Raw genomic sequence first — 25,661 nt, forward strand, 5'->3', positions numbered from 1 at the left:
TTGCTATTGTGGCGGCAGCGGTGGCGGGGATAGTAAGCGATGGCCCGAAAAGGCCCCACCCCCCTAAACAAGTGGGCTGGGTCAGAAATCACCAGGGCCCACCAGGGGGATTCCCCGGTTTCCCGCCAGGCCAGTCCGAGCCTAATTGTATCATACCTCCCAGCATTTCAACATTACCGGTGGGACTCTTGCTCTGCCGAAAAAGGGGTGTGTCTGCGACAATACCATTATAATTTGACCACTCCCCTTTTTATTTACTGTTGGGGGTGTGGTCAGCGCTCTGTGAGCTGCTGGCCATGAACCTTGTCCCCTTGCCTTTGTGCATAGACTTTATGCAGATTTGCACAAGAGAGAATTCCAGCACAAAAAGCACGCGTGTTCCACAAAAAGTTCGGTATGGACTGAGATGTGCACTGTCAGCATCTGTACAAACTGAACCAGCTCATGGTGCATCTTTATATAAGATTTAAGGCAGGTGCTGTTTCTATGTTATAGTATAGCCTCCACTGTCAGTGATTCAACGTCTTTGTGAGCAATCACTTTCCACAGTGCGCCCACTCAATGCCTCCAACACTCCACAAGATGCATCATTTTTGCAAGTCTTTATAGAAAGCTCACAGTCACTATCCAGGAACCAATCCTACCAACTGTCCCATTTTTTGCAGGACAACCCTGATGGTTTTTTCCTTATGTTTTAATACATATTTTCTGCAGTCACGCCAAACAGCCCCCAGGTGGCGTAAAAAATCTTCAGGTGTAAGTCTTCATTTCTGTTGAAAATGCATCTTATGCAACTAGGAGGCTAGGACAGGGGCTTAAAGTGGTCCTGGAGAGGTGGTGAAACTCATTTCCCCAGACTCCACCCCCCTCCCCCACACTCCACCCAATAGGAGGAGCCTGTGCCAGGGACAGGTTTTTAAGCACCCCTAGCAAACTGTAACATTTGAGCCTTACCTTCCATACTATAAAGGGTCAGTGACCTCACAGCCGTACATCTAATTCAAATTATAACACACAGTAGCACAATGAAATTCACATTACACTGCATTTAGTGACCCTGATTCGTATTACACCATAAAGTAGTGCCCCTTATTCATGTTATGACACATAGCAGTGCTCCTTCCTCACGTTACACTACACATTAGTATTCTTATACATGTATGCCACACAGTAATGATGCTTACAAATGATGCCCACAGTAGTACCTCTTACACAAAATGTCCACAGTGAGTGACCTTTATACATTTATCTATCTATGTCCTTCCAGCTGCTAGCTCTCCTCTCTTGTTTATTTCAGCAACGGAGATGGCCTAACATCCCATACACCGTTACAGAAAAAGGAAGCCGCTGGGACAGACTTTTCTGGTGTAATTACTGTACAGGTGATGGAACTCAGTTCCACCCAGTTCAACCCCACTTAAACCCCTGGTTAGGATATATGACTTGTATATATGTATGTGCGACTGAGTGTCCGAATCTATGAAGCAGAGGCGGAACTGTGGGAGGGAATGGATTCAGTTGCCGCTGGGCTGCTGTGATGAAGTGGGCACCTCTCCTCAGGTGCGGAGTTGAACCTTATTGAGTTATTGGTGCAGGCATCTGGACAGTCTGTTAGAGATTCCTGCTGGTGCAGACCACCTGTATGACACATAAGGCCTGATTCTGATTCACTCACAAAAGCAAATTCTCTCTCGAATGGACAAAACCATGTGCACTGCAGGTGGGGCAGATGTAACATGTGCAGAGAGAATTAGATTTGGGTTGGGTTGGTACGTTCAACTGATATCTATATTGCAGTGTAAAAATAAAGAAGCCAGTATTTACCCTGCACAGAAACAAAATAACTCACCCAAATCTAATTCTCTCTGCACATTTTTGAATCTGCCCCCCCGGCAATGCACATGGTTTTGTCCATTAGTGAAAGAATTTGCTTTTGCGAGTGAACCAGAATCAGGCCCATAGACTGCAGTAGGTCTGAAAGAAGGATTTGCATTGCTTGTATCGTGGTGTGCTGCCTTGTCAACCCCACATCTGATTGGTTGCTATAGGCCAACGGTTCTCAAACTGTGGGTCCTGACACCAAAGTGTGTCCCACCCTTCTCAGCATGGGGTCGCGACTCCATGTTGCTGACCATCAGGCTGATGACTTTTCTAATCTCAGTCAGTGATTCAAGGAGTCTGGAAAATCTGTTGAATCTGTTATTTTAGACTCCTCCCATCACGTTGTGCCTCCACAATGCTGCCATGTATGTGCTGCCTGCTGACTACACGTGTGATGTGATGGGTTATGGTATATCAGACTCCTCCCATCACTCTGTGCCTCCACAATGCTGCCATGTATGTGCTGTCTGCTGACTACACATGTGATGTGATGGGTTATGGTATATCAGACTCCTCCCATCACTCTGTGCCCCCACAATGCTGCCATGTATGTGCTGTCTGCTGACTACACGTGTGATGTGATGGGTTATGGTATCATACTTCCCAACACTCACGATTTCAGCAGGACAGTCCCGATTACCGGGTCCTGTCCAACTGTCCCACCCGCGGCCGGAGGTGTCCCGCTGCGGGGGGGCAGTTGGGAGCCCCCCCAATTTGACAGAATAGACGCTGTGCTCATGTGCACAGCGTCTATTCCGGCCGAAAACGGGGATGCGGCTCTGCATAAGCCGCGCCCCTCATTTACATAAACCACGCCCCCTTTTTGGACGCTCGAGTGTCCCTATTTCTGCATCTACAAAGTTGGGAGGTATGTGGTAAAGTAGACTCCTCCCATCACTCTGTGCCTCCACAATGCTGCCATGTATCTGCTGTCTGCGGACTACACGTGTGATGTGATGGGTTATGGTATATTAGACTCCTCCCATCACTCTGTGCCCCCACAATGCTGCCATGTATGTGCTGTCTGCTGACTACACATGTGATGTGATGGGTTATGGTGTATTAGACTCCTCCCATCACTCTGTGCCTCCACAATGCGGCCATGTATGTGCTGTCTGCTGACTACACATGTGATGTGATGGGTTATGGTATATTAGACTCCTCCCATCACTCTGTGCCTCCACAATGCTGCCGTGTATGTGCTGTCTGATGATAACACGTGTGATGTGATGGGTTATGGTATACTAGACTCCTCCCATCACTCTGTGCCTCTACAATGCTGCCATGTGTGTGCTGTCTGCTGACTACACATGTGATGTAATGGGTTATGGTATATTAGACTCCTCCCATCACTCTGTACCTCCACAATGCTGCCATGTACAGGTATGTGCTGTCTGCTGACTACACGTGTGATGTGATGGGTTATGGTATATTAGACTCCTCCCATCACTCTGTGCCTCCACAATGCTGCCATGTATGTGCTGTCTGCTGACTACACGTGTGATGTGATGGGTTATGGTATACTAGACTCCTCCCATCACTCTGTGCCTCCACAATGCTGCCATGTATGTGCTGTCTGCTGACTACACATGTGATGTGATGGGTTATGGTATATTAGACTCCTCCCATCACTCTGTGCCTCCACAATGCTGCCGTGTATGTGCTGTCTGATGATTACACGTGTGATGTGATGGGTTATGGTAAATCAGACTCCTCCCATCACTCTGTGCCTCCACAATGCTGCCATGTATGTGCTGTCTGCTGACTACACGTGTGATGTGATGGGAGATGTTATATTAGACTCCTCCCATCACTCTGTGCCTTCACAAAGCCAGGCAGGCTTAGCTGGGATCGCATGCGATATATCGTATGCAAAGGGGACGGATATAATAAATATCGCATGGGATCCTGCCGCCCTAGAAGATTCCAGGGTGCTCAATTGGGGATTGTGTGCGACTTCTCTGAGAGTATGGCCACCTTTATATATAGATACGTGTTTCAAAACAATTTTACCACCTTTTACGGTAATATATTGACAAATAAAATGATAATCTAAAAATAAAGAAGAGCGCAATCTTTTAGATCAATGACCCAGTATGAGTTTTTTGGGGTCTTGACCCCTTAAGGAAAGCAGCTTAATTAATTTATCTGATTAAGGTGCAGTGGCTGGATAAAGATATTTGTCTCTTCACTTAGAAGGGGTGTTAGGGTTAGGCAGTGGGCTCCAGGGGATAGAGCTAGTACTAGGCACTAGCAGGGAGGGTTAGAATTAGGCTGCGGGGGAGGAGAGGGTTAGGGTTAGACTGCGGGGAGGACAGGGTTAGGGTTAGGCTGCGGGGAGGGTTAGGCTGTGGGGAGGGGAGGGTTAGAGTTAGGCTGCGGGGAGGGTTAGAGTTAGACTGCGGGGAGGGGAGGGTTAGAGTTAGGCTGCAGGGGGGAGAGGGTTAGGGTTAGATTGCTGGGAGCGGAAGGGTTAGGGTTAGGCTGCGGGGAGGGTTAGACTGCAAGGAGGAGAGGGTTTGGGTTAGGCTGTGGGGAGGGTTAGGGTTAGGCTGCAGGGAGGGGAGGGTTAGGCTGTGGGGAGGGTTAGGCTGCGGGGAGGTTTAGGGTTAGGCTGCGTGGAGGGTTAGGCTGCGGGGAGGGTTAGGGTTAGGCTGCGGGAGGGGAGGGTTAGGCTGCGGGGAGGGTTAGGCTGTGGGGAGGGTTAGGGTTAGGCTGTGGGGAAGGGAGGGTTAGGCTGTGGGGAGGGGAGGGTTAGGCTGCGGGGAGGGTTAGGGTTAGGCTGCGGGGAGGGTTAGGGTTAGGCTGTGGGGAGGGTTAGGCTGCAGGGAGGTTTAGGGTTAGGCTGCGTGGAGGGTTAGGCTGCGGGGAGGGTTAGGGTTAGGCTGCGGGAGGGGAGGGTTAGGCTGCGGGGAGGGTTAGGCTGTGGGGAGGGTTAGGGTTAGGCTGTGGGGAGGGGAGGGTTAGGCTGCGGGGAGGGGAGGGTTAGGGGGAGGGGAGGGTTAGGCTGCGGGGAGGGTTAGGGTTAGGCTGCGGGTAGGGGAGGGTTAGAGATACACTGCAAAGAGGGATAGGTATTTATACTTACCTGACCCATGTCTGGATTCCCTCCATCAGGATGCCACCATCGGTATTCTGAATGCCAGTCACCTGTATGTTCTTCACAATAACATTTTATTCACAGTAGACTTGATCAACCATTGGTGATCCTAATTATAGATCCTTTTTATGTAATGAATGCATTTACAAATCAGTAATTCATTTCAGTTTATTCCTATTTTTAGAACTTTCTTCACATGTTGATTTCTCTTGTTACAGCTGTATAATATTGACTCACTCGATGATGACATCACAGTTATAAAGATAAAGAAATCAAATATTTTATCAGATGTAAAAGCTCGAAGCTCAATGTGAAGCATCATTTAGGGTTGCATAGGTATAAATAAGCCATATATAAAGTGTCCATTGTACAGTATCTTAGGCTACTCGTCTTCTTTAACGTTTCACAGTTGCATATTCCACAGGTTCATCATGGCTGATAGTAAGAGGGGACTGTCTTGCCTGGCTGGGACGAGGATGGGAGATTGATGAATATTGAATTTCTAGAGGTGCGTTCATAATCTGTTATAGCATGAGACAGAGGAACAAAATAATATGGTTTAAATAATGGTTTATACTACAGTTAAATCTATTGCCTGCCATCTCCATAAAATGGAGGGGGGGAGGGGGGGTACATTATTTAATAAAATTCCCAATTATTAAATTCTGCATAATCAAAGAGACAGTTTGTCAGTGTTTGAAAAAAATATTTCTAATTCACCATAAAACATGTCAACATTTCCAACCACATTTGAACCTTTATTAAGACACCCAAAAACCAGAAGGCCACAACATACACCAGGTATTTAAGTCTCTTGAGAGAGTCTAAGGACCAACACCCATGTACACTTATTTCTATCTGATATCATTACTGATGCAGGTGCCTAACACGGGTGCCGGATGACCTCCCGACAGTTGAAATTCCAACGGTCAGTATACAGACATCAAAATCCCAACGGTTAAATGCAGTAAGGATCACGACTTACAGGGGCTATTCTTCTTTGTTGGGGTCCACAACCCACATAGGAGGGAGAATAGAACCTGTGGTGAGCTCAGCGAGCCACCAAGCCTGCAGCTCGCCTCACTGTCGGATTACCAGCAGTCAGGATACTAACCGTCGGAATCCCAGATGTTGGCCCGCTATAACGCACCCCCTAAACCACATGTCCAATGTGGTAAATACGATGAAAGTTCAATAAGTAAGGTAACAAGACCTCTCTTGTGTGTAATGTTCCCTATTTCATTTAAATTTTCTGCCAGGCCGGAGCCGGTAGACCGCCGCTTCCCCTAACGGCTATTAGACTGCGTTACAATGCTTAATACATATCAGGATCTTCTACCGAAATATTACTGTATACAGTACAGTCTTACCTCTCCATTGCTGTAAATTGCTTCGTTATTCTGAAATCTCTGGTCCGATGACCCCCTGAAATCGGTATAAAATTTAACAATACAGAATGGGAGATGTTGTGTGCATCTTCTAAAATATTTACTAAAAGGGAAATTCGTAGAAAAAAAATGGGAGTGTGTGGACAAGTTTTGTTGGATTGGCGGCTGATCCAGATCCGGGGTGAGGTACAATAAAGTGCGGGAAGGGTGTCAGAGGTACAGCACTGTGGTAACTACAATCTGCATTTGCCGAGACTGTCATATTAGTGGCCCCTCTGTGGGATTTTCATCCAACAATTACCCAATTGGAGTTACATGTGGACTATTGGCGATAGTCATAGGAATGGATCCTTGCTCCTACTGTATTGAGGTGTATTTGCAATTGTTTTTATGTGTTATTAGATTAGCATATTTTTTATTGTTCAGTGGTTTATTAGCGCTACTTTTTCTTTTTCCTGAAAGGGAAATTATCCTAATTCTGATTGCAGAATGACCTCTTTCTTCACTGCGTGTTCTTATATAATGGGACTTAACCCCCGCTCACACACAAACCATGGGTCAGATATGGAGTAATGAACACGCAATCAGCCAATGTTGCAATTTTCACATCATACTGTGGGGCAGATGTATTAATCCTTAAAAAGAGATAAACATCCAGCCAATTAGATTCTAACTATCATGTTATAGGCGGTGTTTGAAAAATGACAGTTGGGAACTGATTGGCTAGATGTTTATCACTTTTTATCACCCTTGCCTTTATCTCTATTTAAGGTTTAATACATCTGCCCCTGTGTTCCTTTCGTGCTGGAATTGTTTCTGTCCTGCAAAACAGGCTCATCAACTTGTTACATCATTAAAGCGGATTTTCTGAGTGTTCTGATGAATGCTAGATTGCTCAGCAAGATCGCTAGGCACACAGTGATTTGTCAGCACTGTGTGCTGAGCGATCTGTCGGTGACGGTGCTCTCTGGGCGATAGCGACTCACGTGAGATCGCTTAGAAAATGCCCCTAAACTGCTACGTGCGTAGGCCCCATTACTCATGGGAGTTCATTCAGAGTATAATCAGCTGATTATTGTAATAGTTCCTAAATAAATTGTCCATCTATTGGAATCTGTCCAATATTAATATTAAATAAGTAAAAATACAACATTGGTAGATATTTTCTGCAGAATTCTGTTCATGTATGTAAGGATAGATAGATAGATAGATAGATAGATAGATAGATAGATAGATAGATAGATAGATAGAATTAAAAAAGTCACCTTCTAGTTCCTTTATTGCTGTAAATGGATGTATTTTGTCTAAATACCCAATGGGCCATACACACATACCGACGTATGTAGGGAGTAGAGTTGCCACCTCTCTGATTCTTCCGTAATTGGTGGCAACCCAGGAGGCTTTTCTGGGATTCTCCCGGAACCGGGTGACTTAAAAAGTCTCCACAGCCTCCAAACTATTTGTAGCTACGGAGCTGCCTGCTAGGCTGCTATGCCTACAGACGCTCTTGCGAGATGATGATGTCATCATCTCACAAGTCTTTGTCTGCAGGGAGCAGCGGCAAATCAGGTGTGGTCATGTCTGGTGTGCACGGAGTAGCCAGGACATTGCTCCGCTTGAGCATCCATTCCTGCGGCCTCCTGGAGTCCCGGAGGGGGGGGGGGGGCAGCCGTGCCCACAGCAGTATTCAATAAGTAAGCCACATGACATTGGTGTATTTGGTGTATTTTCCTGGGGTATATTATATCTGTGCCTTCTGTGCATAAGTTAGGGGCTAGGAAGAAGTAGCCAAAAGAGTGAAGATATAATAGATGTAACAATAGGCACTTGAATGCATGCATTACAGAGGCCCCACCCACTTTTCTGAAGAGGTCATGCCCATTTTATGAGGCCACACCCACTTTTCCGGGAGGATAAATGGGGGGAATTTCCAGGAATCGATGATGCGTGAGGTGGTAACCCTAGTAGGGAGAGCATTCTGAGCAATGTAGCTTCGCTCGGAACACTCAGGTCTCTAAGCACACAGCAGAAGACACAGACCCTTGGGGCCATGCATTTAAGTCGCTGTGTGGTCTGTACACAAACAGTGATTTTCAGGCAATTTCTGAGCGAATTAATTAAATAATGGAAAATCATTTAGAAAATGCCTAAACGTCTCTCCATGTGTAGGCCCCATATGGCAAATATATATTGGGCCTATCTTTTCTGGTCTTTAAATCCTTTAATAACATGACATTGTGACCCTGCTAGGATGCGGACAGGGCAGGGCACAGGGTTACACAGCCACCTGGCAAGGAGAGCACCCCCCCCCCTCCGCCCACACCCTGTAAGTGTCACAAATAGGGGCACACTACGGTCCTCAGCACCTACGGGTGGTGCTATGCTTTTCCCAAGCTTTCCATTTATGTGAATAGAAAATAAAGTTGGATTGACACTTTAAATATTACACTACACTAATACTGTAATAATGTAGCTGTTATCTATTCATGCATAGATATATAAGGGCAGGAAGTAATGCCACCAGAGTATGGCAATCACTTACAAGGCATCCCGCCTATATATTCCTTGTTATTTTCATGTTATCACCACTGTGGCGCGCAGATTGCAATGTAATATTCTCAGTAGCAAAAAGAAAACTACAAAAACGTCTTGGCAGAGATATGAAGAACTTACGGGGGTCTTGTGCTCGGGATATTCCCATACTCATGGAGATCTTCCAGTATTTGCTCTTGACCCATCATGTCCTGAATGAAGAAGTAAAGCCATTACATTTTCAGGTTGCATATGTGCACATCTCGCCTGCCAGTGTCTTCGGTAACTTTTCCTTTTACCAAGGCGCTCACATCCTGACAGTGTCCTGTTTAGGACCCCCAGCATTTCATGGGCATGCTCAATAAAATGGTGAATATGCCCATATAAATGCTGGGCGGACCCCAGCAAATGCAATCGGTCCTCTGCCTGTTTGGAGTAGGCACAAGATGCAGGTGCACGCCCTGAAATTGTACCCATACTTGCCACCGCCGAGTGACTCCTGAGTCACGCGGCTTCAAGCACTGGAGAAATCCCTTGATGGTTTAGTGGTTCTTTAAGAGCTGCACAAAATGAATCACAACCAGGATGAATATATACAGTATATTATTATTATCTGGGCAATATACAGTATACTGGATTGTACTGTAGGAGACGCCGACATGGAGGAAGCAAATACTCACAGGGAACGGGATCCTGGTGTTGGCTCCAAGAAACGGGGAAGTGTCATGAGAAGACTTGCTCTTCTTCCTTCTAAAATGATCAAATTGGCAGATTAGCACCATGTAATGTCATGCAATGTCATTATAAAAGGTAATTGTGGCATCTATTATAATAATATAATAGATATATAATAATATAATAGACTTCACCAATACATCTCTATTATTCTTAACTCCAGTATTCACCTCATAAGGACAAAATCTATTTACAATGGAAGTACCAAACGGTTGGGAACGGTTGGGAATTTCGAGAATTGGGCTCACATGGGAGGCACCAAATCAAATGTAGGCAGAACCAACAGCAAAATAGGGGGGGATTAATACATTACTACAACAGTATGGAAGCCATTGGCAGTCTAGTGGTACCAAAACCTTTAAACTTCGGTGAAAAAACACAGACTCCACATGACAAATATTATTACTACCCCTCCCCCCACTGAGACTGAACACAGACCCCAAACCCTCCATCAAGCAGACAAACAACTCATTACCATAATCCTCCAAATAGCACAAATATTCCCCACCCCTCCCCAGTGGAGCCCAGAAACACCCCATAAATTGTTACACCCGCAGATAGATACTCCTGTCCCTATCTGGAGAGAGATGTCACCATGGATAAAGATGGGCGGTGCTTTAGATGAGTATTTGCATTGTTGGGTATTCTGCTCTGTGTGCAGGCAAAGGTTACTTGTGTGAGAGATAGGAGGGGGCGGGGCCACTACTCTGAGCAGCACCGCCTCTAAACAAACAGCCACTTGCTGAAAGGCAGCCTCACATGATCTCCAGCCTACCGGTAATCTTCCATACAAGGCCTATGGCTGATCAGCCCGTGCTGTCAAAATGTTATGGATACCTCATTACTTTTACTATTCAACTGGTAAATGCAGAGAACAGATATGAATATAATAGGGAGGCCATGATGTTGTGATGCAATATGCATTAACAATTGGGCAGGACAATGACTATGATGACACCTCTATACCATTATATAGTGATGGATGAATCGGTTACGTTGTATAACCTGATGTAAAAGAAGATGATCAGTATGAGCAGAATCAGAAGAAGGCCTCCGAGCGTCAGCAGAATCACCAGTAGCGAATCACCTTCAGCGGTTTCATTGTTAGGTATTTGTACTGTAATGAAGAGAGAACGAAGCAATCACATTAATTGGCAGATCATGAAGGTATAAAGCTTATTTTCTAAACACCTGTAGTGTGATCTTGAACCCTCTGGATTTGCCCCTGGCTAAGGGATACAATAGCACCCCCCAAATCTGTGCTCAGTGGCTCTAAAAATATTTTATATTATACAGAAATTTGAATAAGAGGTGTGGTCATGCCTCCTGTGCTTAGGCCACTCCTCCCCTTGTGCTTAGGCCACTCCTCCCAAAAGATTACCTGGGCGTACCACAGCTATCTACACCACTGGAAACAAAGGTTTTTGTACTGTACACTATTAGAAGTCCCTGAGGATTGAGCGCACCCTGACCATCAGGAAGAAGCAAATACTGTACATACGCTATCACTTTACTTTTACCAATGGACCCCCTGGTGACCACTACGCCCAATTATTTTTGCCCAATTCATATTTATTTGTTAACCTGATAGTACAGTATGTGACAATGAATCACACACACTGAATAAGATAAAGTCTTGGTCAGTGGCGTAACTAAGCCTCTGCAGCCCCCGCCATGGCGGGGAGGCGCAGAGTAACTATGGGCGCCTGGGGGGCTGCGGTGCTATAGTTACCCGCTGCACTGCTGCCCGGCCGCATCTGCGTCGCTGTCCCGTCACTCGCTCCCGGCGCCGGCTCCTGCTGATAATGAAAAGTGACACTTAGAAAATGGCTGCCCCCGTATTGCAGACAGTTTTGGCAGCCATTTTCTAAGAGTCACTTTTCATTATCAGCAGGAGCCGGCGCCGGGAGCGAGTGACGGGACAGTGACGCAGATGCGGCCGGGCAGCAGCGCAGTGGTGACTGAGGGAGACTGGACGGGACAGTGACCGTCAGGTAAGAGTATGGGGGGGGGCGCCGAAAAAATTTGGCGGGGGGGCGCAAAATATATAGTTACGCCACTGGTCTTGGTCTTTATTTTGTAGAAGGTTAGCAGCATACCAGGTGACCAGCATAAGCAAGGATGGTTACAGCATTGCAGTATACAGGTGGTACAGGATAATACAAACTCCTCAGTATGTTCCAGTGGTCCCTACCATAGCACACACCATAGCCTATTCCACCATCAGGAGCTATGACCTCCTGCCCTAGAAACACCTATATCAGTAGAGTGCAGGTGCTGCTAATCAGCCCAACCCTGGTCACATAAGTTTTCCTGCTGCTGCTGCTCTAAAACCTGGACTGGATCCCCACATTACCTTCATGTGGAGGTCTGATGTTCTTGTCACAAGCATATGTACACATCTGACAATGGGTGCAGACATGCAAAACAGCCACTTAAGAGATCGGGTGTGGTTCTAACTGTTTAGCATCCAACAAATAGCGGCGTGTTGCCATAATTCTGTTGATGCCAAGGCCATGGCTAATTAGATGGCCGATGTTTACGCAAGTGATCCAGTGCTGGGACCATAGACACAGCAGCCAATCAGTGAAGCCTGCAGGAGTGTGGATTAGTGGATTAGCTCACAATGTCTAGGATGACAGATTAAAGGTGGCCACTAAAAGGTAGACATGAATTAGGTCGCTATTGACAAAAGGTCGGGATGCGGTCATTTGGTCTACTGCATTATGGTCGACAGTCATTAGGTCGAATCCATTAGGTCGACATGCTAAAAGGTCGACATGACTCTAGGTCGACATGGGAAAAGGTCGACATGATTCTAGTTCGAAAGGTCATTAGTTCGACAGGTCATTAGTTTGACAAGGTCATTAGTTCGACATTGTCTATGTCGACATTCACAAGGTCGACATGGGGTTTTTTACTGTTTTTTGAGCCAACATGTGCCGACAGGCGGTATTTCATGCCCTACCATCCACTAGGGCGTGGTGGGAGAATAAAATAGTGTGCCGAGCGTAGCGAGGCACCGTGCCCGACGCATTGCGAGCGCAGCGAGCGATGCGAGGGGATGCAGTGCACTTTAAACTGTGTCCATGTCGACTGTGTTGACATTCAGGTAAAAAAACAGTTAAAAACCCCATGTCGACCTTGTGAATGTCGACATAGACAATGTCGAACTAATGACCTTGTCGAACTAATGACCTTGTCGAACTAATGACCTTTCGACCTAGAATCATGTCGACCTTTTCCCATGTCGACCTAGAGTCATGTCGACCTTTTAGCATGTCGTCCTAATGGATTCGACCTAATGACTTTCGACCATAATGCAATAGACCAAATGATCCCAACCCAAAAGGTCAACATGCACAGGATCGACATCCTGGAGCCCACAGGAGAGGGATTGTGATATCCCTCTCTGGCATGGCACTCCCATTGCCTTGCGGACCATGGTAAATACCATCCTCATAGAAAACTTAGGGGGTGGCTGAAGCAGTAGTCGGCACACAGGAAATAAGAGAGATCTCCTACTTTGCCATGTGAAACATTTAAGGTTATAATTCTGCCCTTGATATTCAGTAACAGCATTTTTTAAACAACGTTAGGGACAACATTGATTCATAAATAGGCAACTGTGGCTTCTAATATAATTTTTTTTGCAATAAAAAATGATTAGTACAATTTTATGAAGAATATTAGAAAATATCAGCCATACAATCTGATGCAATTATGTTCCACTGTTTAGCTGGGAAACACTGTAGCATCATTTTATTATGCATATACTGTACATTACAGTCACAATTAAATTCAGAATATAAGCATGCTGTAACTCATTTTAATCAGCAAAAGCTGGTTGTGTGTCTGATTGCACAACAATGTGAATAGGGAGTATTTGATGGGGACAAAATGAAAAATTACGTACATGGGCTATTTTTTCAGATCAGTATATTTAAAAAAAATTTAAGGTTAGAAATAATGGCCTGTCAGGTATACATCACCCATAAAAGCCACTGTGTCCGGATTACCAGCCCTGGGATGTCCTATCCTTTACAGCAGGGCACTGTCCCTGCGGCTGGCTCCAAGTTGTGTATGAGATATGATAATAGCGAGATCTTGCGCATGGCCAGTGAGCGATGTGTGTTACAGTCATATAATACGAGTAGAGACTACATTTTATAGGTTATATTGGAACCCTAGATATTTACAGATCATGCTGCTGCCATGGTGCAACACAATATCCTTTTAATGATACCATTTGCCCAGTTTTATACCAATATTATGTCCTCCGATTCTGCACTGACTGTTGGAAGGAGTTGAGTAGATCAAGAGTTTCTTACTTGTGAGCTCTCACGTTTCATAAACCTCCAGTACTGTACATATGTTCTTACTGGCTAGGTGATTAAGATTGAAGGGGTTTATGTATCAATCAGTGAAACGTATGGAGAAGTTGTCTGAACCAACCAATCAGCTTTGAGGTAACATTTACCATGCATTCTATAAAATGCTATGTGCAAGCTAATTGGTTGCTGTGAGCAAACCGTTACAGTTGGTTAAAACAACAGAAATTCTCAGTATGCTCCTGGATTACTGACCGTCAATGTAGACCTCTTCAGAGGGGGAACTCCCAACTGTGTTGTGTGCGATACAAGAGTAGTTTCCATTACTCTCCTCAGTGCTGTTTACCAGCAGGGTCTGTCCTACTTCATTTGGTAGCAAAGATTCATCCTTCATCCAGCTGTAGTGAGTCACATTCGGTCTGCTCCTCAGGAACTCACAGCTCAGCTCAGTGACTCCATCTCTGGGTTCTGAACGAATAATGTGAACTTTGATCGGAGCATCTACAGAACAGAAGAAAAGAGTTGGCCATAGCAAGGTAGAGTACATGGAGCACAACAGACATGCTTACTATCTCCTACAGTATAATGTATTGACTGACGCCCTAGATATTGTCTATCAGCCAACCGGATATCTTCTGTGATTTCAACTACATTTAAAGAACAAGTTAAGTAGCAAGATGCAATATTAGAAGGAAGGCACTGGAATAATTACCTCTGAAGTGCTTATCTAGGCTTGCACTGTGGTTTGCTTCCAGAAGTCATCTTCACTGATTCCATACAGTACGCGGCCCGGTGTCTGGCCGATGCTCCCCACAGACATCATGCCTCCTCCATGCTGACAATGTACTACACACCTCAATGCCTTCTGGACTCCACAGCATCCTGCTCCTCCACCATCACTACAGGCCGCAGGCCTGTCAATGCCACGCCAAATTTCCTTTGAAACACCAACCATGGGTGCAGCCTTGTTGGATGCGATCACGTGATTCACTACAGCCAATCCTGCAATACCAGTTGTGTCACCTGCTTTCTACAGCCTACCAGCTCACACTGGCCACTGTAAGTATTCTGGGTAGACACCCCCAACTGGTCAGTGCAATGATGTCCTCAGCATAGCTGTGTCCTGTGCTTTAGCTCCTGTGGGAATCTCTGTTCACAGACTTCAAGTTCTAGTTTCCATCCTGCTGCACCACCTGGCTTCCTCCAGTTGTATTACTGAATCCCACTCCTTCAGTTCCAGCTGATTCCAAGATTATCTACAATTGTCTAACAACAGTCACCATTGGTTGCCATCTATCACTGCTAACGTGTACCAGTTCCTCTACCAGCCACCAGAGAGTTACTATCTGTGTTATTGGTACATTTCCAGAGTTCAATCTTTATACATGCAGTGTACAGTCCCGTTTCATCCACTCCAACGATACCACCGATGTTCAGCATTGGTCAGACCCTTTAACTCACCTTCGGTTTAAGCTGATTCCTGCTTATCCACCGTTTCCAAGTCTGGACACAATCACTTATGGTTCCAGATGATTTTTGGGTACTTTCCTAGAATGGTGCCCAGATTTCCTACGTACGCTAACGTAGGGAAATCGCATCGCATTGAATCGCATCGCATTGGCCATTAGAGCGGCATGCGATGTGATGCAATGAGGTTTTTTAATGTCATTTTTTCAATGCTCTGTGTGCCCCATTGTTCGCATTGCATCGCACCTCCCGCAAAATCGCATTCAATCTAATGGGATTTTATAGGGTGTGCGATGCCATTACATTAGGTATACAATAATATGATTAGGTTTTACGCACCCCCCCACTATAACCCCTCCCCCACACTATCCGCGCCCCCACTATCTGAGGGGCCACGGATTACTTAACATGTATTCCGCACCCCCTCGCGGGGCGCGCTGCGCTTATCACGCTTCGGGCTCGGTGGCTTGCTGCGTTCGCCACACTATATAGTATCAACTCCACGTCGACGTGTATAGTGGGGGTATGAAAAAGTCTGAGGATGCGTTTTGCCGTCGCTCGCCACGCTTCGGGGTGGCGTGGATAGTGGGGGGGTGCGTAAAACCTATTTTTAGGACATACAATCATATTATTGTATACCTAATGTAATGGCATCGCACACCCTATCAAATCGCATGCAATTTTGCGGGAGGTGCGATGCGATGTGATGCCCTGGGACACACATAGCAGTGAATAAATTACATGAAAAAAATCGCATCGCATCACACATCACATGTCACTAAAATGGCCCATGCGATGCGATTTCCCTACGCAGAATAGCCCATTAAGCAAATAGCTTAGTGGACGCCGTGCTAGGAAACAAGTACCGATTTTTGTGTATCCACAGATTCCAGTCCGGACCCAGTCTCCTTCGGTTCCAGCTAATTCCTGCATATCAACCAGGTCCAGTCCGGTCACAATCGCCTTTGGTTCCAGCCGATTCCTCAATCTTCTCCGGTTCCAGTCCAGTGAAAGTACTCTTTCGGTTCCAGATGATTCATAGCCCCGGTCCCAGTTGACCAATTTACATTACCAGCTCCTGACTCTCATCTATCTGGCCACGCCTTCGGGCCTGGGAATCCAATTCCGACTCCGTGGTCTATCCACCTAGGTGGATAAACCACATCAAGCCTACAAGCTTTCATTACTCTCCAGCCCCAGAGCAAGTCACCCAAGAAGGTTAGACAACCAAGATCAAATTGTAGAGAGCTACTTTTTTGTGAACCCTTTCATACTGTATTTCATTATTCATGTATTTTGTGCAGTTCACTGTCTGTCTCAGGTGTGGCGGGAGTTGATATAGTGCATGGAGTGAATGGGAAGGGGGGGTGAAAGTGCATGGAAGGGGGGTGATATATATATATTTTTTTCTTTTTGGAAGAAGCCTGGCTAAACCTTCCAGACAGCAGCAGTCAATTGATTTTGCTCTGTGCTGTCCTTGGGAGTAAACTGTAGACTGCAGTTGCATTTAAGGACTAGGAGCCTGCATCAGAGATGGGTGCAGAAGACATTGAATGCAGCTGATGTGCTTAAGTATGCTAATGTTGTACAATGCATCTGTAGGGTAAAAGACATCTCCTGCCAGCATCTGTGATCCAACTACTGCATCCAAAGTCATAGCATCGGAGCAACAACGGAACCATCGGGTAGTTACACAGGAGTGGGTGGTCAGACACAAGAAGAAAATGCTGGCCACTGTGTCCCTATACATTTGTAGATTAAATAAAAGATCTATACATTTATATACATACTGAATATGTATGTTGGTGCTGATTTTGTATACGTACATGGCACAGGAATCTCTGTTAGCGCTGACTCTCCGATACCCACGGCATTTATTGCAGCACAGGAGAAGGGCTTAGTGTCCCATCTCACGTTCCTCACTATAATTGATTTTGTTTGGACATGTAATTTAGTTTTATTTTCCCCTTTGTACCATTCATATCTAGATACGGCCGGCTTAGATTTGCTGCTTCCGCATGTTAAATACGCATCACCTCGCAGTATTTGTGTAGTTGTGACAGTCACATCTTTTGGTGGGACTGTGAACAGAAAAAAAAATGATTAAAATCACTGAGAAAAAAAACCCTTAAGCTCTATAGAAACTGCAACAAAAGTAATATTATAGTAATCATGTGACAGAACCACTGTACACAAAACGTAAGAATTTGAGAGCGCAGGAAACACTAAAGCTTTAAAAGTATTGTATTTAATTATAATATATTGCACGCAATAGCACATAAAAAATATAGACAAAAATAAGTATACACAAATACAAACATGTAATAATCCTAAAACATCCAATTAATAGCAATGAATATCAGAAGGCCAGTGACACTTAACCAATTCCTGCCAGTTGGTAAATTCAATATACTCTAATGCCCCTTTCAGACCGCACTTTGGAAACGGTATATTGCCGTTTTTTTTACCGTTTTAAAACGGTAATCTGTGCGGTCTGAAAGGTGCAGATCCAATTAACCGGTTTCAAAATACCGTTTTTTCAAACCGGTTAAAATGCAGGGTCCTACCCTTTTCAGACCCGGTATTTTGGGATCAAAATCGGGTCTGAAACGGTATTTAGGACCCAGCCAATGAGCTGGGTCCTAAATTCAGTGCAGTGAATATTTAATGAGTGCTCATTAAATATTCATAGCACCGGAGCAACCCACCGCCGCCCCACCACCCCCCCCCCCCCCGACCTGCTGTACCTCACCTCTGTACCACCTCTGTCTGTGCAGTATGCAGACAGCTCTGTTGTAGGCTTGGTGGCGCTGGGCTTCGGTGAGACGCGGCGGGTGCGACGGGTACCCTGGAGACAGGTAGCAATGGGAGTGCTGCGATTGGTCCCAGGGGGGGGGGGGGGGGAGAGAGTTCCAGCCCCTGGCACACAGCGGGGCTCAGGCTGTAAGTCCTGGAATAGAGCATCCGAGCTCCGTCCTGCTGAACACCCAGGCTCCCCCCCTCGCTCTCCGTTCTGTCTCCACTGACGGGTACCCTGGAGACAGGTAGCAATGGGAGTGCTGCGATAGGTCCCAGGGGGGGGGAGAGAGTTCCAGCCCCTGGCACACAGCGGGGCTCAGGCTGTCAGTCCTGGAATAGAGACACGCCGCCCCCCACACGTTCGTCATGGCCGCATTACCATACGTACGCCCAGCGTTTTCATGGGAATGCCCATTAAACGCGGGGCATACACATATGTTAATGAGCCCAAACAGCCCTTCACGCCCCTCTCCGGAGTGTAGAAAATTCATGCGGAATTTGGACGTGCGTGCCGTTCACACAAGCGCAGATATGCCTCTGCACATGCGCAAACACCAAACATCGGCAGAACGACCGCACGCGGACAAAACCGCACAAACCAGAATAAGGCCCTTAATGTCACAGCCCCAACGCCGGATTGGCGGTCCGGGAAAAATTGTTGAGGTGGACGAAAGCCTCTTTGTCCAGAGGAAAAGTCATGTGGGACGCGTGCTGCCTCAACAGTGGTTGTTTGGAGGCATATCCATAGACACCTGTGGACAGATGTGAAGCCAGCACCCTGATGTCCGCCATCAACAAATATTAAGAACCGGGGACAACTATATATTCTGATTGCTGGCATGCATATCACGAACTACTGGAATGCAAATGGTGGTTTATGTAAAACATCCATTCGCATGCTGGGCGAGCGAACCAGGTGCGCGAAAGGGGGTGGGTGTACCACTATTCGCAGGGTGGGTTCTGGTTGACTCGCAAGGATGTGAATTCGCACCCGAGCGAGTCGACCAGAATAAGGGCCTCTGCTTCTATCATTCTTACTCTTTTGCACACATTCTCTCACATACTATCTTTGTATTTCATTCTGTCTCTATAATGTACACTGTCTCTCACATACAAACATAAATACATGCATACATACATACATACATACATACATACATACATACATACATAGCCTCTTTCTTATATACATTTATGCACCTCTGCTGTCATATATACATCCATTTATATATCCATTTACTGCCTCCCTCATACATACATACATACATACATCTCCTCTTTTATATATATCCATCCACTTATCTATGCACTGCCTCCCTCACACATACAATACATCCATGGCCTTCGTCATACAGACAAATACATACATACATCCATACACTGCCTCCCACATACATACATACATACATACATACATACATACATACATAATACACTGCCTCCCACATACATCCATACACTGCCTCCCACATACAGTACATCCATCCATACATTCATACACTGCCTCCGACATACATACATACATACATACATACATACATACATACATACACTGCCTCCCACATACATCCATACACTGCCTCCCACATACATCCATACACTACCTCCCACATACATCCATACACTGCCTCCCACATACAGTACATCCATCCATACATTCATACACTGCCTCCGACATACATACATACATACATACATACATACATCCATACATACACTGCCTCCCACATACATCCATACACTACCTCCCACATACATCCATACACTACCTCCCACATACATCCATACACTGCCTCCCACATACAGTACATCCATCCATACATTCATACACTGCCTCCGACATACATACATACATACATACATACATCCATACATACACTGCCTCCCACATACATCCATACACTACCTCCCACATACATCCATACACTGCCTCCCACATACATAACATCCATCCATACATTCATACACTGCCTCCGACATACATACATACATACATACATACATCCATACATACACTGCCTCCCACATACATCCATACACTACCTCTCACATCCATCCATACACTACCTCCCACATACATCCATAGATACATCCATACACTGCTTCCCACATCCATCCATACACTACCTCCCACATACATCCATAGATACATCCATACACTGCTTCCCACATCCATCCATCCATCCATATATACATATATACCCTGCCTCCCACATACATCCATACACTGTCTCCCACATCCATCCATACACTGCCTCCCACATACATCCATACACTGCCTCCCACATACATACATACATACATACATACATACATACATACATACATACATACATACACTGCCTCCCATATACATACATACATACATACATACATACTGTACATACATACATACATCCATACATCCATACATACATACACTGCCTCCCACATGCATGCATACATACATACATACATACACTGCCTCCCACATGCATACATCCATACACTGCCTCCCACATACATACATACATACATACATACATACATACACTGCCTCCCACATACATATGTCCATACACTGCCTCCCACATACATGTATGTCCATACACTGCCTCCAACATACATACATTTATACACTGCCCCCCATATAAATACATATGTCCAGGCATCTATCCATATATACTTATATACACCCCTGTGCCAGTAAACACTGAGACTGCTATCCCTTTGAACAGGGAGTCACTCCATGGAGCCACTTCTCCCAGCACCACAGGTTGGGTGGCTTGGTGGTGGTGCTGCTGCCATCTCCCAGTCATAGGGGGGGATGTTCTAACATCCGCACCCCAGCTCCGCACCCTATCGCCGCCCATCGCATTCATAATTATCGCATATGCAGTAACATATGCGATAATTATGGCAAAGGACAGCTCTTGCGTTAAGAGCTGTCCTTTGCGATAGAGTCAGCGGGTCCCGGCGGCTCCCCCCTCCCTCCCTTATCCGGCGCTGCTGCAGCTGCGCTGGGCTCTCCTCCTCCCTGCAGCCGGAAGAGGATCAGTGCAGGGAGGAGGAGGTCACAGGTCCGGGCAGCACAGCTCGGTAACCCGGCGGGGGATGCTTAGTGCATCCCAAAATGCGGTAAAAACCCAGATAAGGGGGTTTTTATCGCATTTTTTGCTTAGAGAATCTCCCCCTCTATCTCTTTCTCCCTGTGGGTGGTTGGCTCTGCTACTGGCCGGGGGCCCTGTCTCCTGTAACTGCCGCCGGTTCAGCGCTGCTCCTGGCTGGGGGCCCTGTCTCCTGTCACTGCCGCCGGTTCAGCGCTGCGCCTGGTTGGGGGCCCTGTCTCCTGTCACTGCCATCGGCTCAGTGCTGCTTCTGGTCGGTGCCCTGTCTCCTGTCACTGCCATCGGCTCAGTGCTGCTTCTGGTCAGGGCCCTGTCTCCTGTCACTGCCGTCGGCTCAGTGTTGCTTCTGGTCGGGGCCCTGCCTCCTGTCACTGCCATCGGCTTAGTGCTGCTCCTGGTCGGGGCCCTGTCTTACTGCTGCATGTGTTAGGGCAGCTACTGACTCTTTGCAGCACACCTCTACCCAGGTGCTAGCCCTGTTCTACCCAGGTCAGGACCTGGGTAGAAGTCCCATGTAAAGGGACACAGCATGACGCATTTACACTGCCGCTGACCCAGGTCTGACCCGTCGATAACCCGGGTTTTTGCGGCGGTGTAAAAGGGGTATTACAGGAAGTGTCCCCAGACCTGCGGTGGTGTTATCCCTAGAAGTACTTTAAAAAAAAAGACTTGGTGCAGGGGGTTGCTTGCTGGGCCCACGGGCCCACCGGCCCACCAACCTGCCAGGCCCCATAGCAAGCGCACCCCCTGCACCCTCTATAGTCACGTCACTGCCTATATCTGGAATGCATGGACAAGGAGACTCCCATGGAATTCCACTGTGTTTGGGGGACACATAGCCACTACTAGCACAGGTACCAGGTGGCTCTCTCATCAGCTAGCGGCACACGGTAATCCTGTGCTGTAACAATACAACAGGAGAACGGGCGCCGAAACATGCTGACAACCTACTCTTTCCTTTCTGCCCTTCAGAGCTACCCGGCCTCTCTCATCTTGCTGGTTGCACAACTCAAGGACAGCAGACCAGGTATAGGAACCAAGGGCACCTTATACTGATTATTTCCTCCGCTGAACCAGTGTATTTTTCTCAGTCAGTATGCCTGCAAATTAACAGATAAGTAATATAGTCTGACCTATCATATGTGTGTTTTTCTGTTTTTTTCTCTCTTTCTTGTTACACTCTCTCATCAGCAGCTGGCACTCTGGCATCCTGCAATGCAATTTTAGCAACAGGTCCCATTGTATCTGAGCCTGCTGACAGCAGAAGTGTTTCTATACATTCTGACCTCAAACACACTTGATTTCTCTCAACGAATATATATTATTTTGGATATATTTTTGGATTGTGGGACAATATACAAACTCCACCCAGTTAGAGCCATGGTGGGAATCGAACCCATGACCTCAGTGTTGTAGGGCAGTAATGCTAACCATTACACCATCCATACTGCCCCTTTTAACATCAATGACAGTTTGAAGTCTTTTGTGGTAGTTTGAGATCTCATTGAGTGGCTCAATAATATTGAGGTCAGGAGGCTGAGATGGCCACTTCAGAACCTTCACTTGATTCTGCTGTAGCCAATGACAGATCGACTTGGCCTTGTGTTTTGGATCAATGTCATGTTGGAACATCCAAGTACGTCCCATGCGCAGCTTCCGGGCTGATGAGTGCAAATTTTTCTCCAGTATTTTCTGATAACATGCTGCATTTATCTTTCCATCAATTTTGATCAAGTTTCCAGTGCCTTTGTAGCTCACACATCCCCAAAACATTAGCGATCCACCTCCGTGTTTCACAGTAGGAATGGTGTACCTTTCATCATAGGCCTTGCTGACTCCTTTCCAAATGTAACGTTTATGGTTGTCGCCAAAAAATTTAATTTTGGTCTCATCACTCCAAATGACTTTGTTCCAGAAGTTTTGAGGCTTCTCTCTGTGCTGTTTGGAGTATTGTAAGCGGGATGCTTTGTGGCTTTTGCGTAGTTACTTTCTTCTGAGGACTCGACCATGCAGCCTGTTTTTCTTCAAATGCCTCCTTATTGTGCATCTTAAAACAACTACACTTTCCTGTATTTCAGCTGAAGTTATTTGTGGATTTTTCTTTGCATCCAGAACAATTTTCCTGGCAGTCGTGGCTGAAAATTTTTATTGGTCTACCTGACCATGATTTGGTTTCCACAGAATCCCTCATTTTCCACTTCTTAATTAGAGTTTGAACACTACTGATTGGCATTCTCAATTGCTTGGATATCTTTTTATATCCGTTTCCTGTTTTATATAGTTCAATTACCTTTTCCCACAGATCCTTTGATAATTATTTTGCTTTCCCCATGACTCCAGACAAGTCAGTGCAGCACTGGATGAAAGATGCAAGGGTCTTTCAGGAGACCAGAAACTCACTGACCTTTTGTACACACACACTGATTACAAGCAAACAGATCACAGGTGAGGATGGTTACCGTTAGTAGCAATTCAAACTTGTTTGTGTCAACTTGTGTGCATGTTATCAGGCCAAAATCTCCAGGGAATGTAAACGTATGATTTAAAAAGAGTAAACACAGTTGTCGGACTATAAATGGCTTCACCCAACCACTAACCATGAGTGAAAGAAAAAATTTGTGAGTTATTCTCTGACAAATGGCCAGAAAATCACAAATTCTTCTAGGGTATGTAAACTTATGAGCACAACTGTATGATCAGACTCGGGGCAGCACCACCAACCAGTGACCTGACCCGTGAGATAGGGCCCATGAATTAATCCTAGTTGGCTACTCAGGCCACACTCTCCAAACCGGGGGTCATTCACTCTGTAACACAACCCAGGGAGCAAACCTTGTGCGCAAACCCGCTCTCTGCTTTTTCTCTTATTAAGGATTGCAGGTAATGTTTAATTTAGAGGAATTTTTATAATTACTGTATGGGGAGATGTACTAAGCTGTGGTTGGAGATATAGAGGGGTAATTCAGACCTGATCACTACGCATAGTCGTTGCCTAGCAAGCAGATAATTGCCAACCCGCCGAATGCATGACTGCCCTCCCCCCGCTGACTGAATCCTCGTGACACAACGTGAGCGGACGCTTACACATCATATGCGGGCGCACAGAGAAGAAATCAGTCACTGATTACTCACCATCAAATGATTTCACCTCTCCTCGTAGATAAAAGTACGCCTGGACTTCATGACATCATGTGACATCATCCGCCCGCCCCAAGCAGGCAGGGACAGGTATCTTCCCAGCATTTCCATGGGCGCACCCACCGTTTTTTGGGCGCACTCCCATGAAACACTGAGCGGACCCAGCTGCTGCCCCCCTGCCTGTCAATCATTTTGTGAATGCCCTGGTGAGTGTAAAACTTGCCAAAGGCATTCGCTCCGGGGGTTTGCGCATCAGCGACCCCCACCAACAGCGACGGGGCCGAATTCGGACCTGTGCAAACAGTACACTGCAGAAACCGTTCTTTTGATGGACTTTTAACTATTTTATCCATAATATACATACATTTGATGTTCATTGTAGCTTCTCTCTGGATTTGTAGTCCATTATGATATGTGGCTGTGCATCGAATATTCGTCATATCGTCCACATATGAAGGAATATAAGTAAGTTCTGATATTTCTCTCCGGAGCCCTCCAGATAATGATAGTGATTTACTTTTGGTCGGTCCATGTTTGTTCCACTGTATAGATGGGGGGCTGCTGGCACACGTGTGCTCTGCATGGCATTGGATAACCGTGGCTATTCCTTCTGTCATAACTCCAGACCCGGTAAGTACAGGATTTCCTGGGGAATCTGAGAGATTTTAAGATAAACGTTATAGGAAATTTTGACAACAATTTTTTCGGAGTAAGTAAAAACCGTACCCGGACAAAACCCTGAATTGCCGAAGCAGACATCATCAAACTCTGCATTCCAGAGCTTGTAGTGTCTGGTCCTGGAGGTGTCTTGTCTGGGGGGGGGGTAAGCCTGTGACATGGGGAGGGGTGATTACAGCCTCCCAGTGTGGTCTGGACCATTCTGGTTTTTGAAACATGCCCGGACCATACAGGGAGGCTTTATAATCTCCCTCCTCCGCTCCCAGCTGTCAGCTGTCACAGGCAGCCCTCCGGACAGGACACCCCCGGCATTCAGGGGTCTTGTCCGGGTCCAGTTTTTACCCATACACCTATTTTTTGTTGTTGTTATTTGCTGTAAGAGGGTTTGCTGTAGATAACCCTCTTTCATAATTTACCAATTATAAGTATTTGGTAGGTGTTCACAACCGGGGATACCGCTATTAGCTGAGTTTAGCAGTTCCCTGGCTCTAATCTATAACCAGAA

General features: G+C 46.1%; 1 protein-coding gene across 1 annotated transcript in view; it reads right to left on the minus strand.

The window, feature by feature from the left end:
* Positions 1-5,134: 5,134 nt before the first annotated feature.
* The window catches only part of LOC146041720 (sialoadhesin-like), a 74,569-nt gene continuing 54,042 nt past the window's right edge, over positions 5,135-25,661 (minus strand). Inside the window, exons 5-12 of the mRNA XM_083161634.1 lie at positions 24,843-25,133; positions 17,261-17,515; positions 14,223-14,468; positions 10,642-10,753; positions 9,582-9,651; positions 9,043-9,113; positions 6,352-6,406; positions 5,135-5,502 (exon numbers count right to left, since the gene is read on the minus strand). Coding sequence (XP_083017760.1) covers positions 5,377-5,502; positions 6,352-6,406; positions 9,043-9,113; positions 9,582-9,651; positions 10,642-10,753; positions 14,223-14,468; positions 17,261-17,515; positions 24,843-25,133 — 1,226 coding nt within the window. The 3' untranslated portion in view covers positions 5,135-5,376. The remainder of the gene's footprint in view (positions 5,503-6,351; positions 6,407-9,042; positions 9,114-9,581; positions 9,652-10,641; positions 10,754-14,222; positions 14,469-17,260; positions 17,516-24,842; positions 25,134-25,661) is intronic.

This window comes from Crinia signifera, chromosome 19, assembly GCF_055691185.1.
Source record: "Crinia signifera chromosome 19, ASM5569118v1, whole genome shotgun sequence".
In the NCBI taxonomy this organism is placed as follows: Eukaryota; Metazoa; Chordata; class Amphibia; order Anura; family Myobatrachidae; genus Crinia; species Crinia signifera.